Source organism: Furipterus horrens, unplaced genomic scaffold (assembly GCF_987537825.1).
Source record: "Furipterus horrens unplaced genomic scaffold, mFurHor1.1.pri manual_scaffold_7, whole genome shotgun sequence".
In the NCBI taxonomy this organism is placed as follows: Eukaryota; Metazoa; Chordata; class Mammalia; order Chiroptera; family Furipteridae; genus Furipterus; species Furipterus horrens.
The window spans coordinates 39,725,976-39,744,103 of NW_028327177.1; the positions used below are offsets into that span (position 1 = coordinate 39,725,976).

Below are 18,128 nucleotides of genomic sequence, written 5' to 3' on the forward strand. Positions count from 1 at the left end.
ATTTCAATGAGCCATTTAAAATGAAATGAGAAGAGTTTATTATAGTATTATAGACTAGGTGATTTTTCTACATTGATTATTCTAGGGTTCACTGGTGTTTTATTTTTAATAGATTTTATTTATTTATATTTAGAGAGAGGGGAAGGGAGGGTTAAAGAGAGGGAGAGAAACATCATTGTGTGCTTGCCTCTCACATGCCCCCAACCAAGAACCTGGCCTGCAACCCAGGCTTATGTCCTTACCAGGAATCGAACCAGCAATACTCTGGTTCACAGGCCTGCTCTCAGTCCACTGAGCCACACTAGCTAGGGCACACTGGTGTTTTAAATTGAAAAAATCAGAATGAAGAAAACAAGGCTTTGCAAACTTGAGGAATAAAATTACAGAATCAGTAGAAGAGACAATACTAATTTATAAATTTATATGTTTCTTTTCAAGGACTACAACTCCAGGAGAAACAAAACTGCTGGCCTCTGAAATCTATGACATTCTTCAATCTTCCAGTATGACAGATAGTGATAGTTTCAATGAAATGAATTCACGCCGAAGGAAAGCTCAGTTTTTTCTGGGAACTACAAACAAACGTGCCAAAACAGTGGTTTTGCATATAGATGGTCTTGATGATACGGTAAGACTTTTATAAACACATTGTTCATAGGATGGGAAAGAGGAATCATGTTAACTAAATAGTTTTCTCAGTGTCACCTGCTAACAGTTTTTAAGAATAAGTTCGAATATTAGTATTTTATACTGATAAAGGGGAGCATTTTGTGCTGAAGGGGTTAGTTAATCAGAGGACATAATTTTAAATATTTATGCTCTGTTACTAGAATTTCAAAATACATGAAGCAAAAACTGACAGAAAAAGAGAAATAGACAAATCTACACAGTTAGAGCTAGAGATTTGAATACCACTCTCAGTTAATAGAACAAATATACACTAATAATCAGCTTAACCTATTGATATTTTAGAATACCCCACCCAATAAATAAGATAATAATTATTCTTTTCAAGTGCACAAGGAACATTTACCAAGATTACTCTACTTTTTTCTTTCCCTACTTGCCTCTTTCCCTCCTCCACTATCTCCCTCCTTTCCTCCCTCCCTCCCTTCTTTGTTGGTTGTTATTGGGTTTATTTTATATATCTTCAACTTATCATAGTCTAACTTCAATTCATATTACAATAGTTCTTCCTTATCCACAGGGGCTAGGTTCCGAGACCCCCAGTGGATGCCCTGAAACTACAGATGGTACTGAGCCCTATGTATGCTATTTTTTTTTTAGTATATTTTATTGATTATATTGTTACAATACTTCCAATTTTTCCCCTTCGTTCCCCTCCACCCAGCACCCCGCCTCAACAATCCCACCCAAGTCCATGCCCATGGGTCGTACATACCCTTTCATATATTCTTCTTCTCTTTTTTTTTAAATAAATGATTAATTATTTTAACAATAAAAAAATAACACTCCCTCCCTCTCAGACTTAAGACCCTTTATAATCTTATAAAGGACAATGGGCGAAGGTCTTGAGTTCCTCTAGCTGCTTCAAGCTGGACATGGTCGTCATCCTACCTACCTTTGGGTCCAGAAATCCCTAATAAGAGTGGGGGTGCGGAGGGGATGGTGGCCTTCCCACATGGGGAAGGATCGTGCAGACTCCAAGTCAGTTGGCTGTCCCCGAACAATGGCGTGCTTGGTTTAACAGGCTGGCATCCTTGTTGTATTCTGGGGACAACAGATTTGGCAAAAGGGTTAAAAGACATCATTCAGTCCATAATGACTAGATAATAGAAGGCAGGGGTTAATTTTTCAATGTCCCACATTAGGGAAAAGAAGGGCTTCTTTGGAAGAAGGTGTGCCAGGCACATCTTACCTGTCCAAAACCCTTTTGCTCATTGTACTTAGTTTCAGCGGAGGGAAATGTTTTAGGTGTCACCTCTCTCAGACCTCTGGGCCCTTTCTATCCAAGCCATTAGGTTAGAAAAGAGAAACCAGTTTTAAAGTGAAGCCCACAGACCACCCCATACTTCACCAACCCAGCCATTTAGTTCAACCAAACCGTTGAGTCTCAGGAGGCAGCGCTGCAGACAGGATTAAGTGAGGCCTATACGTACAGACAATCACTCAGGTAATGGGGTCATAGGCTTATGCCCTTTGAAAACAGAAAACGCATGTTAATTTCTGTAACGTAACCCACAAATAAGTCTCTAAATCTGTAAGACTGGATTATCGGAAAGACATCCAGTTGCAAGGCATTTGACATTCTTCTTGCCTGTAAATTAAACATCTTTGATGATACCACAGACATAATTTAACTTTCAAATGAAAACATATTTTAAATGAAAAGAAACTTTAAAGACGGTTAGCTGCACTACTTTATAGTCTGCCACTGATCATTGTGATTTTCCTTGAATAACGATTTTTCTCCCTAAGATTACCCTCCTCGTCATTAAAGGGACTGCATTAAGTCCATTTTTAACTTATCCTGTTTATTTGCATAAACACAACAAGAGCAGCAAATGATCATTTATGATCTTCAGTTCTGCTTTGCTGGAACTTACGCAAGGAACATTTAGGGTGACCTTCAGTCTGCCCTTCAGGGCACAGAAGCTGAGCCACATACCTGGCATTCAGCCTTGCCTGTACACACCTGTCTTTTTCAAGTCCTTCTGGTTTTCCATTGCGCCTCAAGGTCCCTTCTAGCCGTCTTTCAGGAAAACAACCTTCATTCCTTCCCTGGAAAGATAGCTGTGGACTGCACAACCAACCACGGTACCAGGCCTTTTATCTTGTGGGCTTTTATTACTTTTGAAAGTTATTCCCAGTTCCTCAGGGCTTTTTGGTAACAACCAGAGCCCAAGCATGTCTCCTTTAGGCATGACATTCCAGTCAATGTCTTGGTCAAAAAAAACCTCTATTAACAACTGGTCTTATTAGCTTTATGCAAAGAAACTTATGTCATTACTTACTTCATTAGAATGCCAAACTCTGGAGGGATCAGATAGGGAGAAAAATATACAGTATGAAGGAAAATCCTTGTCCTTCTAATATTCACTGAACTGGCATTTCCATTCTTCATATTTTCATTTTTCACCCACTAAAAATTTTTTGTTTTTCCATTACAGTTGTCCCACTTTTTTCCCCCTCTTGCTTCCCTGCACCCTGTCCCTCCCTTCCCCCACATTCAGTCCTCACTCAGTTGTCCATGTCTGTGGTTTATTTATACACGTTCGTTGGCTAGACCCTTCCCCTTCTTACCCTCTTCTTTCCCTCCTGCCTCCCCCCTTGTTTACATACCTCTCGTTCAATTTTGCTCATTTGTTTGTGTTGTTCATTAGTTTCCTGTAATAAGTGACAACATAAGGTATTTTTATTTTGTTGCCTGGCTTATTTCACTAAGCATAATTCTCTCTAGTTCCATCCATGTTGTTGCAAATGGTAGAAGTTCCTTCTTTCTTTCTCCTACATAGTACTCCATTCTGTAAATGTACCACAGTTTTTTTGATCCATTATCTACAGATGGGCACTTAAGTTGTTTCCAGCACTTGACTATTGTAAATAGTGCTGCCATGAACATAGGGGTGCATAGTTTCTTTTGAATTGGTGTTTCAGGATTTTTCAGATATAATCCTAGCAATGGAATTGCTGGTTAAAAAGGAAGTTTCATTTTTAGTTTTTTGAGGAAATTCCAAACTGTTTTCCATAGTGGCTGCACCAGTCTGCATTCCCACTGCAATGCACCAGCGTTCCCATTTCTCCGCATCCTCGCCAGCACAAGTTGTTTGTTGATTTGTTGATGATGGCCATTCTGACTGGTGTGAGGTGGTATCTCATTGTGGTTTTTATTTGCATGTCTCTGATGGCTAGTGATGTTGAGCATTCTTTGATATATCTATGAACCCTCTGTATGTCTTCTTTAGAGGAGTGTTTGTTCAGGTCCTTTGCCCATTTTTTAATTAGGCGGTCTCTCTTCTTGTTGAGTCGTAGAAGTTCTTTATATATTTTAGAGATCAATCCCTTGTCCGAGGTATCATTGGCGAATATATTTTCCCATATGGTTCATTTCCTTTTCATCTTGCTGATTTTTTTTTTTAGCTGAGCAGAAACTTTTTAGTTTGATGTAGTCCCATTTGTTTATTCTTTCCTTTATTTCCCTTGCCTTAGGACATATATCAGTGAAAATGTTGCTACATGGGATATCTGAAAGTTTCCTGCCTATGTTTTCCTCTAGGACTTCTATGGTGCCATGGCTTACATTTAAGTCTTTGATCCATTTTGAGTTTATTCTGGTGTATGGTGTAAGTTGGTGGTCTAGTTTAATTTTTTTGCTTGTCCCAGTCAAGTTCTCCCAGCATCATTTCTTGATGAGGCTCTTTTCACTCCATTTGATGTTCCTTCCCCCTTTTTCAAATATTAGTTGACCATATAGACCTGGGTTTATTTCTGGGCTCTCTATTCTGTTCCATTGATCTCTATGACTGTTCTTATGCCAGTACGAGACTGCTTTGATTACCGTGTCCTTGTAGTATACTTTGATATCAGGTATTGTGATTCCTCCTACTGTGTTCTTCCTCAAAATTGCTGTTGCTATTCAGGCTCTTTTTTGGTTCCATATAAATTTTTGAAGTACTTGTTCTAGGTCTGTGAAAAATGTAATTGGTGTTTTAATAGGGATTGCATTGAATCTATAAATTGCTTTGGGTAGTATGGACATTTTACTGATGTTGATTCTTCCCATCCATTAGCATGGTATATGCTTCCATTTATTTGTATTTTCCTTAATTTCTTTCTTCAGTGTTATGTAGTTTTCTGAGTACAGGTCTTTGACATTCTTGGTTAAGTTTATTCCTAGGTACTTTATTTTTCTTGTTGCTATGGTAAATGGGATTTTTCTCTCAGTTTCTATCTCTGAGTTTTTATTGTTGGTGTATAAAAATGCCTTCGATTTCTGAATATTGACTTTGTACCCTGCTATTTGCTGAATTCACTTATTAGGTCGAATAGTTTTTCTGTGTGGAGTCTATAGGGTTTTCTGTGTACACTATCATGTCATCTGCAAATAATGACAGTTTTACTTCCTCTTTTCCAACTTGGATGCATTTTATTTCTCTTTCTTGTCCGATTGCTGTGGCTAGAACTTCCAAGACTATGTTGAATAGGAGTGGAGAGAGTGGACATCCTTGTCTTGTTCCTTTACTCAGGGGAAATGCTCTGTTTTTGCCCATTGAGTATGATGTTGGCTTCAGGTTTCTCATATATGGCCTTTATTATGGTGAGGTATGCCCCTTCTCTTCCCATTTTGCTGAGAGTTTTCATCATAAATGGGTGTTGTACTTTATCAAATGCTTTTTCTGCATCTATTGATATGTTCATGTGATTTTTGTCTTTCATTTTGTTTATGGTGGTGTATTACGGTTATTGATTTGTGAATATTAAACCATCCTTGCATCCCTGGGATGAATCCCACTTGATCGTAGTGTATGATCTTTCTAATGTGTTGCTGGATCCTGTTTGCCAATATTTTGTTGAGGATTTTAGCATCTATGTTCATCAGCGATACTGGCCTATAGTTTTCTTTCTTTGTTGTGTCTTGACCTAGTTTTGGAATTAGGGTACTGGCTTCATAGAACGAGTTTGGGGGTCTTCCTCTTCTTGGATCTTTTGGAATAGTCTGAGGAGGATAGGAGTTAGTTCTTTCCTAAATGTTTTCTAGAATTCGCCTGTGAAGCCATCCGGTCCAGGGCTTTTGTGTGCTGGGAGTTTTTTGATTACTGCTTCAATTTCACTAGTTGTTATTGTTCTATTCAGGCTTTCTGCTTCTTCTTGATTCAGTTTTGGAAGACCGTATGTTTTCAGGAATTTGTCCATTTCCTCTAGGTTGTCAAATTTCTTACCATACAGTTGTTCGTAATGATTTCTTACTATCCTTTGTATTTCTGTGGTATCGGTTGTGATTCCTCCTCTTTCGTTTCTGATTTTATTTATTTGGGTCCTCTCTTCTTTTCTTGATGAGCCTGGTTAAAGACTTGTCAATTTTGTTTATCTTTTCAAAGAACCAGCTCCTACTTATGTTGATCTTTTGAATTGTTAGTTTAGTCTCTATGTCATTTAAGTGTGGTCTGATCTTGATAATTTCTTTCCTTCTACTTGATCTGGGCTTTGCTTGTTGTTCTTCCTCTAGTTCTTGTAACTGTAGGGTTAAATTTTTTATTAGAGATTCTTCTAGCTTTTTTAGGTAGGCTGTATTGCAATGAATTTTCCTCTCAGGACTGCTTTTGCTGTATCCCATAGGTTTTGGATTGTTGTGTGTTCACTATCATTAGTTTCCAGAAACTTTTTGATTTCTTCCTTGATGTCATTGTTAACCCATTCATTATTTAATAGCATGTTATTCATTCTCCATGAGTTTGAATGTTTTTGAGTTTTTTCCTTGAGGTTGATTTCCAGTTTTAAGCCATTGTGATCTGAGAAGATGCTTGATATAATTTCAATTTTCTTGAATTTGTTGAGGCTTGTTTTGTGTCCTACCATGTGGTCTATCTTTGAAAATGTCCCATGTGCACTTGAGAAGAATGTATATTTTGCTTCATTGGGCTGAAAAGTTCTATATATATCGACCAAGTCCATTTGATCTAGAGTGTTATTCAAGTGCCTCAATATCTTTGGTGTTTCTTTGCTTTGAAGATCTGTCCATTGTTGACAATGGGGTGTTAAAGTGCCCTACTATGAGTGTGTTGCTGTTTGTATCTTTCTTGGAGTCTCAAAATTTTCCTTACATATTTTGGTGCTCCTAAATTGGGTGCATATATATTTATAAGGGTTATATCTTCTTGATGGATTTTTCCCTTAAGTATTATGAAATGTCCTTCTTTGTCTCTTTTTATGGCCTTTGCTGTGAAATCTGTTTTGTCTAATACAAGTATTGCTACCCCAGCTTTTTTTTCATGTGCATTTGCTTGAAATACTTTTTTCCATCCCTTCACTTTCAGTCTGTGTAGATCCTTTGTTCTGAGGTGGATCTCTTATGGACAGCATATATGTGGGTTATTCTTTCTGATCCATTCAGCTACCCTATGTCTTTTGATTGGAGCATTTAATCCATTTACATTTAAGTTTATTACCGATAAGTACTTATTCATTGTCATTTTCCCCTTTGTACTCATGTTCCTCTCTATCTCTCTCTGTTTCTTCATCTTCTTAAAGCAGACCCTTTAGCATCTCTTGCAATGCTGGTTTGGTGGAGATGTATTCTTTTAGCCTTCTTTTGTCTGGGAAACTTCTTATTTCACCTTCCATTTTGAATGAGAGCCTTGCTGGGTAGAGTATTTTTGGTTTTAGGCCTTTGTTTTTTATTGCTTGGAATATGTTTTGCCATTCCCTTCTGGCTTGTAGTGTTTCTGCTGAGACATCTGATGATAGCCTTATTGGAGCTCCCTTGTATGTTATTAGTTGTTTCTCTCTTGCTGCTTTTAGGATTTTCTCTTTGTCTTTGAATGTTGCCATTTTAATTATGATGTGTCTTGAAGTGGGCCTGTTGAGGTTCATCTTCGTTGGGACCCTCTGTGCTTCCTGGATTGCGTGACTCTCTCTTTCCTTGTGTTAGGGAAGTTTTCTGTCATTAGTTTTTCAAAGAGGTTTTCTATCCCTTGCTCTTCTTCTTCTTCTGGAATTCCTATGATACAGATATTATTACGTTTCATGTTGTCCTACAGCTGTCTTAGAACCTCTTCAGTCTTGTTCAGTCTTTTTTCATTTTGTTGCACTGTCTGGGAGTTTTTGTCTAAGTTGTCCTCCAGCTCACTGATCCAATCTTCTGCTTCCTATAACCTGCTTTTAATTCCTTCTATTGTGTTCTTCAATTCAGAGATTGTATTCTTCATTTCCTCCTGGCTCTTATTGGTAGCTTCTATGTCCTTTTTCATGCTGGTGTAATTCTCAGTAAGTTCCTTGTAGTTTTTTCTGGAATTCCTTGTAGTTTCCCTGGAGTTCTTTGTAGTTTCCGCTGAGCTCATTGAGCTTCTCCATAATCCATGTTCTGAATTCCATATCTGATCGTTTGCTCTCCTCTATTTCATTTGGCACTCTTTCTGGGGATTCTACCTTTCCTTTCGATGGGGGGTTGTTTCTCTGTCTCCCCATTTTTGTGACTCCTATTATTTGTTGGTGCTTCTTAGAATGATCTGCACTTCCTGGATCTGCCCCTGGTGTCATCAGATCATCTACCAGTCTGGGCCTAGGCAGCCTGTTGGAGACTTCCAGGGATCTACTGTCTTTGTCTGTCTTCTTTAATTGTTAATCTGTTCTATCTGTCGTTAGGGGTCTAGCTTAAGGACCAAGGGTGTGGCGGCTTAATTCCTGTAGGCAGGGCTTTTGCTTCCCCTCAGGCTGATGCCACTTGGAGGGGAATGGTCTGCCTGCAGTACTGGGGATGAGTCAGCACTGGGACCCAGTCTGCTGCTCCCCCAGTTCTCCCCTCAAACCCACCGCGCCAAACTCTCCCCAAGCGTCTCTAGTCCTCTTTGCCTTCCCTCTGCTTGAGCCCAGGGTAAGTGGGGGCCAAAATATTTTCGCATATGATGCACTTAAGAGCTCTTTTTCTCCCGCTGTTTCTCTTTGGCTAGCAAGAAACCCTGTGGCTTTTTGCTTTTCACAGCTTGATACTATTTTACTTTCCACTCTGTTGCTGTAGGCTGGGAAGCCCAGTGGGGGGTTTAGACCCTGCCCTTCTCAGGGGAACCCCCAGCTGCTGAGCTGTTTCTCAGTCCCTTCAGCTGCCATCCGTGGGAGCCCAGCCAGCCCTTTCGTGTCTCCGCACTCCCTACCAGTCGCATTGTGATGTAGCGGCCTTTTTTGTCTCTCTGTGGTTATAAGAATTCTCTCCAGCTAGTATTCGGTTGGTTATTCCAGATGATTTCTCCAAAATTAAGTTGTAAATCCAGACTGGTCCTGGGAGGAGGTTAGTGTAGCTTCCACTTACTCTTCCACCATATTGGATCTGTATGCTGTTTTTTTCTATACAGCTATATCTTTTCACTTAAAGAAAGCACTTTATAGCCTCTCTTTGGCATGTCTAAATTGCCAGCATCACTACTCTTGTGCTTTGGGGCCATTATTGAGTAAAATAAGTGTTACTTAAACACAAGCACTGTGATACTGTGTTTGTTAATCTGATAACTAAGAGGACCACTGAGTGACTAATAGCTAGGTAACGTTAACAATTGGAAACACTGGACAGAAGGATGAATTATGTTTGTGCGTGGGCAGTGGACAGGATGACACAAAATTTCATCATGCTACTCAGAATGGTGTACAGTTTAAAACTATGGATTGTATATTCTGGAGTTTTTCCATTTCATAATTTTAGACCACAGTTGACTATGGGTAACTGGAATTGCAGAAAGCAAAATCGCAGTAAGTGAAGGCCTACTGTGTATCGCTTCATGCATGGTATAAGATTATAATTTCCGTGATCTCTGCCTTTTCACTATTGGTATCATATGTTTTATTTCTGCATATAAGTCCCCAAATACATTGTTATTACATTAAGTATTCTTAATTTTTTTTCAATTTTTTATTGTAAAATATACGTAGCATAAAATTTACTATTTTATTTTTATTTTTAGAGAAAGGAGAAGGAAGGGAGAAAGAGGGAGAGAGAAACATCAAGTTGTGGTCGCCTCTCGCACACCCCCAACTGGGGACCTGGCCTGCAACCCAGGCATGTACCCTGACTGTGAATCAAACCAGTGACCCTTTGGTTCACAGGCTGGCCCTCAGTCCACTGAGGCACACCAGCTAGGGCGTGAAGAACTTTATAAAGCACGGAGGCAGTAGGAGAAATTGCTTTAGGAATGACTTCCAGTTTTAAAGAAAGTTTTTGCTTTGTCGAATAAAATCTTAAAATACTAGTTGGAAAATATCTGTAATGAATAATTGACATCAGGTTAGTGATCTTAAAAATTGACAAAAGAAAATCTAATAGGAAAAAATTCCTTAAAGAGATACAATTTCCAATAAATAATATCAGCAACATTTATACCAATACTTATAGGGACCCTTGTGATGTATTAAACCATATATTTCTCTTAACAGTGTAAGGTAGGCCTATTTATAACTCCATTTTACAGATGAGAGTGAAGCACACCAAATTTAAATAGCTTCTTAGGATCACAACAGTTACTGAGTAGAGGAAATGGGATTTGAGACAGTGGGTTGAGCTGCAGAGTCCCACTATTAACCTCTACTCAGGATAACTACACACAGGGAAACATGATTACTCTTACTAAACGAGGAAGCGATGTACATTATCTTTGTGTACGTATCAAGGTTTTTAGAAAGTTACTCCTAATTTTGGATCTTCTTCATAGGCATGTTTACCTTTGCTTTATTTCCTCAGCTGCAAGTAAGGCTACTATGAAATCTTTAGAAATTGAGACCACTGTATATGTTCTTTGAAATGCTGTTCTCTTAATACACACACAGGCATGCACACACTCTCTGCTAACACACACTCTTCTGTTCAGTGCTAGAGTTAACCATGACACTTCTGCCTCCTTGCCCAAATTCTGATTTCATCTATTTAAGATTCTCTCCCCCTAACCTTGACCCTGTTTCCAATCTAGAGGTTATTCATCCTCCCTGGCTCATTATTGATCCCGTTTGCTCTGTTGAAGAACTCATGTTTACCTAAAAATAGCCTATTCTTGAGATTAAGTGTTAGAATTGAGTTTTCTAACCACCAGGCTTTGCCTGTTGCAAGTGTGCTAATCTGTGTCAAAGTAAAGATGAATTGGCCTCATGAATCTGGTTTGTCACTGTCACATATAGTTGGAATTTAGTGTCAGACTCTTGTCATAAACTAGGCCAGGTGCTTACACTTTTCTTTTTTGCTTTTCTAACATTTAAAATAAAGAACCAGATTAGATTTGTAGCATTCTAACTTTCATGTTGTATATGCTATGCAAACTTTTCTTTACTTTTAAGTTTACGTGGTATTGAATGTGTGGAAGAAATAAACATGGATCTTTGGGCACCGGTCCCCTAAAGGGGCCTTACAGAACCCGGGGACTCAGAACAGTCAGGAACGGTACAGTAGATGAGCCCCTGCGGGTCCGTACACCGCCATGCACCACTATATCCCAGATCCTTGCCAAGTAGTATTGAAATGTAGTGGGGAGTGGTAGAAACGTGATTTAAATAGGGAGATAGCAAGGATAATGGGTCGTTTTGAAGGATGTGGGAATAAGTGTGAAGACTGATTGTGTTTAATAGGAGAGAAGAATGAATCAGGTAATTTGAAGGCACTGCTTCTTAGGGTGTGATTAGAGATTAGGGCTTAATTGCAGATTCCTGTCCCCTCAGCAGTACTGAATCAGAGCCTGGTCTCAGTCCAGAAAAAGGATAGTTCAGATGATGGCATGATGTCGGGGCTGGAGGTGGAGGGAGGGAGGGGTAGAAACTAGTTACTTTTTAATCCATTTTCTCTTTGGATTTTGTCTTTGAGGTGACCACTTGATATCGATAAGTAGATATATCTATAGAAAAGTGAAACTAAAATCATATTGGAATATGTGCTTCTACATGAAAGTGATGAGAACAGTCTACTAAGGGGCAAAATAGAAAGAAAATCTCTCAGTTTTAGACAGTGGACCTTGGAGTTGAGATGAGACAGAGAGGGAATAATCGGTGCTGTAAGTAGAAGACCAAGCTAGTGTATTATTATTAGTTGTCAAAGAAGCATTGGAAGGTGTATGTTATGTTGTGCTGTTGGAGGAAAGTGAGACCAAAAAAGAGGACATTCATAACCCTTGAGAATGCTGTGGTATCCATTGAGAATGCCATTAATGAAGGATGCAGTGATACTTAGAAATACCAAGTACTTTTGAAAATAGTGAGTCAAACACTGAATGCTCACTAATTCTAACTTTAGTTTAATTAGAATTTACCCCTAGAGATTTTTAAGTTACTACAGGGGTCAGGAAGCCTTTTCTTTAAAAGGCCAGATAGTAAATATTTTAGGTTTTGCAGGGGATATGGTCTCTGTTATAACTACTCACTCTTCTGTACACTGAAACTAGCCTCACACATTATGTTCCAGTAAAACTTTATTTACAAAAGCAGCTAGAGGACTATAGTTTGCCCACTCTTGAGCGGGAGGAACCTCTGCTTTTTAGCACTTTTTCTTTTTGCTTTAAGATTTAAATTAACATTAGCTAAACTTTCGTTAAAATAATTAAAACTAAGTATTAGTAATGAAGTTGGAAAAAGTCTAGCAGAGGGTACTATTCTGTTGATCTTATAAAATTTAATTAACTTGACTAAGCACTGCTCTCCCATGTTCTCACATAAGATGGTAGAACTGAAATAGGGCATTTGCTGTCCAGGTGCTCCACCTCTGTCCAAATGTGATGACTAGGTCAATGTAGTTTCAGTTGATTTATTCCCTTTTATTATTTTGCCAATTTTAATACCAATTTGCTTTTACTTTTCAGTCTCGGAGAAATCTATGCGAAGAGGCTTTGTTAAAAATTAAAGGCGTTATTAGCTTTACTTTTCAAATGGCTGTTCAAAGATGTGTGGTGCGAATCCGTTCAGATTTGAAAGCAGAGGTTAGTATTTTAAATGCCTTAAATGTGCTCAAGGTTTCAGTTAACAAATCAGTATTCAAATTTGTCTCTTTTTATTCTGGCCTAGGCTTTAGCATCAGCAATAGCATCAACCAAGGTTATGAAGGCTCAGCAAGTTGTGAAAAGTGAAAGTGGAGAAGAGGTAAAAGCCTTATATAGTTTTCTTTTTTTAAAGAAGTAATTTTCTTTTCTTTTTTAATTGTCACTCAAGGACATGCTTATTGATTTTAGAGAGAGGAGGAGGAAGGGAGAAAGAAGGGGAGAAAAACATCAATGTGAGAAACATTGATCGGTTGCCACTCTGTGCCCCAACCAGAACCAAACCTGCAACCCAGGTATATGCCTGAACCAGGACTCGAACCCCTAGCCCTTTGGTTTACAGACAGTGCTCCAGCCTCCAACCAGCTGAGCCACAGCAGCCAGGGCTATGTAGCTTCCTTTATACCTAACTCTGACCCCGGTTGATCTGTATGGCTAGCAGATTGCCATTATTTCTAGGCTAATAGTTGCCAAGTGTATAGGAATGCGGTTGGGTCAGATTATCTTGGTGTTTCTTGGTTAACAGTTAACTTTTAGAAATATAGAGAGAGCTTTTGTTGATTTCAGTCTGTTTTTATATCTTTATGTTTTGTGAATTTCAGACTTTTTTTTTCCAGTGGCAATGTCTTGCTTATATACAGAAATAAAGGAGATATCGTTGCCTTGCATTGGTCTTTAAATACTTTCTAACCTTTGTTAGAGTCTACTCTTGGGCAAATATATGTAGTGGAAATCTTTGCCTCTTGCTACTCTTTCTACTGGCTTTGTGATAGGGGAACAAACCTACATGGCATCAGCCCATTTGAGTTGCCATGGAAAAGAGGTTCACTGGCCCTCCGGAAGCCCACACAGTAGCCAGATACCTGCTTTTGTCTTGTTTGTTTATTTTTGAAATTTTTAAAATATATTTTTAATTATAGTTGACATACAGTATTATATTAGTGTCAGGTGTACAACACAGTGATTCAACATTTATATACTTCACATTGGTCACCACAATAAGTCTAATAACCATTTGTCACTATGCATAGTTATTACGTTATTATTGACTATTCCCTATGCTGTACTTCACATCCCTGTGACTTATTTTGTAACTGGAAGTTGGTACTTTTTAACCCCTTTTCCCTTTTCAGCCTAACCCCATCATCTTGAAATAAGAGGTTGCACATTTATTCTTGCACGGTTCTGCCTTTATGTACTTACACAGTGCTCAGCAACTGGGCCTACCTTCATATAAGAGGAGCATTTTCAGTGGAACATAGCCCCTGAAAATAAATATTTGGTAATTAGAATGAGAAGAAAGTTGACCTTTCACATCTGACATGAATCTATCAATTATGTTGATTTTGCAATAACTCTTCACGTGTTCTCTGTGTCAGATGCTGGTCCCATTCCAGGATATGGCTGTGGAAGTAGAACAGAACACGGAGCTGCCCGACTACCTGCCTGAGGATGAGAGCCCCACAAAGGAGCAGGACAAAGCGGTGTCCCGGGTTGGCTCCCACCCAGAGGGTGGCGCTAGCTGGCTGAGCACAGCTGCAAACTTTTTATCCAGATCATTTTACTGGTGACTTCACTTTGGGGTGCAAGGACTGTGTGAATGAACAAGGGGCCAGTTTTCCATGTCGTGGTGAACTGTCAAGTGCAATTTGCAATAAGTTATCATGAAAAGTTTTTAGATTACATGATTGTGTATGCTGCATTTTAATTTTATTGGACATTTTGCCCCACTAAGTGGTAAAAAAGACAGAGGCTACAGTGGAGTTGCTTTGTTTATGAAGATACCTTGGTTTTGTTTTCCTTTGTTTAATTGCCTCACTTATAAAAAACATGGGTCCACAGTTAAACCAAACATATGTATGTGCAGCTTCACATTTTATTTTACATGAAGCACTTGATTAGGAAAACTCATTTTCTCCTCAAGCCTCAGGACCTATCTGAAGAGAAGGTTTTGTTGTTTTTTGCTCGAGTTGTGCATGAATTACTGAACATTTTTCTCTGCTTTTCTTCATGAAAGATACTTGCTTTGGTACTCTTTACTAAGAGTTGAAAACATTTCTAATTATCCCCCTTTGTGCCTTTTTTTAATTTTGCCAACCATGTTTATAGAAAGGTCATTACTAATGACATTTTGTGAATTAAAATATATTCATTTGAATGTAGCAGTCCCCTAAAAATCCAATTCTACAAAATCTTTACAATTTTGTTTATGGTCATTTTAATAAGATTAACACAGAATCATTCGAGAAGAGGGAAACATGTATATCGGCAAAGTGCTAGTGAGACTGAATGTGACCAAATGTAGTTTGACTGCTGTTCTGTTTGGTTTATATCAGCTCTTGAGAGTTACATCCACCATATAATGGGAGCAACTGTCAATAGGCCTTATTCTGTGATTACATTCTCTTCTGCTAGGAAATGAAATAGTAAAGAACTGACAAACTTGAAAAAGAAAATAAAAATTGGATGCCTATAATGCCATAGTGCCATTTGGTAGAGTTGAACCTTAACACATAGATTGCTTGGCAGGTGCCTATTCAGTAGGTGTTTCCTTGTATTGCCTTTGTTAATTTATTATGAACTTGCAGTCGTGTTGAATGAAAAAAGATTCAAATTAATGCTTATAAAGAAATAAAGCCAGCATTGGTCTACTTAATCTTGTTTCTCATGTCCAGCCAGAAAGAAAGAACTTTAGTGAAGGTAAGATAAGTAAATATAAGTATAAATACATATACATATATATTTTTTGTAGGTAAGTGCTAATTACATATACATAATGCTTTATTGCATTGTTGAAATATTTGGCAACTAAAATTTTCCTTTTGGAAATTTGGCTAAATCCAGATAAATTTTAATGCCCATACGATTAAAAACTAATAGGAAGAAATTGAAATTCTTTTTCATCTACATGCAGAGCTGCTATTTTACTACTTGGAGAACATGAAGTGACAATTGGACCCTGGAGGGTTTTCTTGCATTTTCATCACTTCTCTTTTAGAGAAAATTAGAAGCATCCAGTGTTACTGGAGAAAAAATATTGTATAACGCTTCACCAACAAGAATCTTGAGTTCATGAACATTGTGACCTACTGGAGGGAGGTGTATTGAGGGGGTTGAGAATGATATTTTTTCATATGTCTGGGCTCTGATTCAGGTGACACGCACAAATGAAAATAAAAGTTTTCAGGGCATGTATTGCTTTGAATGCATAATATAACTGCTGCCAGAACCAGACATGTTGAAAAAAGAAAACAAAACCGCCTCCTTTCTATAGCCATTAAAACAAAGTTTACTGTTCTAACAAGCTTGTATTTTATTTTGTATTGCCACACATCTGCTTATTTAAAAAAACTACGTCCCTTTGGTAGCAATGGTTCGGTACAAGTAGGTATTATAGCTTGGTGCTTGTGTGTTCTAATTATATGTGTTCTTTTGTTTCCAGGTCTTATAGAACAGTTAAGTCAACTGTTATGTCATTTTTTGAAATATATTGTAAAATAATAAAAGACAACGTAATTGAAATTGAATGGGTATTGCATTTTTGTGATATGAACATTATTGAATACTCTTAAGCCTGTTTGTATCCACACTGCCTGGCACCTTCTCCTAGCTCCCTGCAGGTGTGTTACCCAACTAATACCCATGCCTCTTCCATTCATCTTTCCAGCACCACACCTGCCTCCCCCCGGCTTTGGATTAGCTGCCCCTTGGCATATACTCATTGTAGCATTTATCACATTAGATTGAAATTATATTTACCAGTGTCTCCCTTACTTAATTCTTTGACAACTGAAAGAGTCTGTAGCTATACCTAGCTAGGAGCAAGCACTCAAATAATTTTTATTTTTTTTAGGAGAATGAATGAAGGACTTGTTTTTAATCACTAAGAATAAGTAGAAGATACTGATTAATATGACAAATAGGGAAAATGTCAGATTGTCCCTTTTTTTTCTAATTTTTTTCAAATGTATTTTTCATTTATTTTGTCAATTGGTTTTTTTTTAAAGTAGCAGAGGGTCATAATACTTGCATTGAATGAAGTTAAGATTAACATAATTTTCTGATTCTTATAGAATTATAGAATGTATATATAGTGGTGGTTTTGATTCCTGTTTTATAATTTACTAGCTATTTACTCTTAGGTAGTATAATCTCTAAGGTTTTTCTTCATTAGTAAAATGGAGATAATTCCTCTACTTCATGGGTCATTATTAAAATCCAGTGGAGTCATCATGAATAATTTGAAAACTAAGAATTTGCAAGTGTAAGATGGAATTACTGTTACTGAAAGTTTGACATGATTCTCTTCTGGTCTTTGATTCTCAAGTGAGATACTGTGCCTTTCTAATCACACTTACCTGAGTCCTCATCTTTCTATATCCAATCAGAGGGACTTTTTGGAGGCTTAGTTCTCAACTGTTTGATTTTTATCTAAATGTCCGTTGAAGAATTCATCTGTTGTCGGAATTCCAGTTATCTAACTTCTAAGTCTCCTTTGTACCGTCATCATCTTTGATAGCTTCTTTTGCTTTGCTGTATCAAATATAAAGTCTGAATTTTTATTTCTCTTGGAACCAAGCTCATGGTAGGTATGCTTATATTAAAAAACAAACCACTAATTCTATGCCAGGCACTGTACTAATATTTACTCATTTATTCTGTAACAGCTACGATATCCCATTACATGGATGGGGGAAAATGAGACAGAGCTATTAGGTAACTTATTAGTCCAAGGTCATAGAACTAAGCTAGTCTGTGGTGAAGCCAAGACTCAAACCCTGGCATTCTGGCTTCTGAGACTACACCCTCACAAGGCAGCCTGCGTCTTAGGTCCCTTGGCTGTGCATCCTAACCACCACCTTCCAGTACAGATTCTTTTGTCTGAGTTGTGTCTAGTGTCTTAACAAAGTAGTCTGTTAGCAATCAGAAACTGTCTGGGGACCAGAAAAGTTACACACTTGAAAAAATTAACACATTGTTGACTGGTCACTAATAAACTGCTATACAGCTTATAAAACCAAAAAAAGTTATGAAAAGTTATATAGGAGATACATACAAAGTCTCATTTCAATACATTATGTATAAATACAGTATATTGAAGTTTATTTAGATTGTTTCATTTTCATATTCAGTCCTGTGATATGGGATAGCTTTTGTATAAAATTACCGGTCAGCAGTTTAAGTCTGGTTAGGCTATAACATAGGAAAACACATGGAGAGCAACTGGTCTGTCCTAAGAGGGAAACTGCCTTTTCCTCACATGGATTGTGGGGCTTTTCACAATGCAGAGCTTCTGGACTTTGTAGCCATTCCATACCCTTGAAACACTGCCTGAGCCACATAAACATGTCTATTGGCCAGAAATTGGCTACTGTTCCTTCTAGAGTAGCCACATTCTAATCTTAACAGTATTTTTGTCATTTTTCTGCTCTAATGTCAACAGAGGCATTGGATTAG

General features: G+C 38.0%; 1 protein-coding gene across 2 annotated transcripts in view; it reads left to right on the forward strand.

Annotated features, from left to right (window-relative positions):
- ARMC1 (armadillo repeat containing 1) overlaps positions 1-16,198 on the forward strand; it is a 49,932-nt gene extending 33,734 nt beyond the window's left edge. For both annotated transcript variants that reach the window (XM_090283631.1, XM_090283630.1), the window contains exons 4-7: positions 439-628; positions 12,498-12,614; positions 12,700-12,774; positions 14,051-16,198. In XM_090283631.1, the coding sequence (XP_090139757.1) occupies positions 439-628; positions 12,498-12,614; positions 12,700-12,774; positions 14,051-14,242 (574 nt within the window). In that variant the 3' untranslated portion in view covers positions 14,243-16,198. The remainder of the gene's footprint in view (positions 1-438; positions 629-12,497; positions 12,615-12,699; positions 12,775-14,050) is intronic.
- Positions 16,199-18,128: the final 1,930 nt, after the last annotated feature.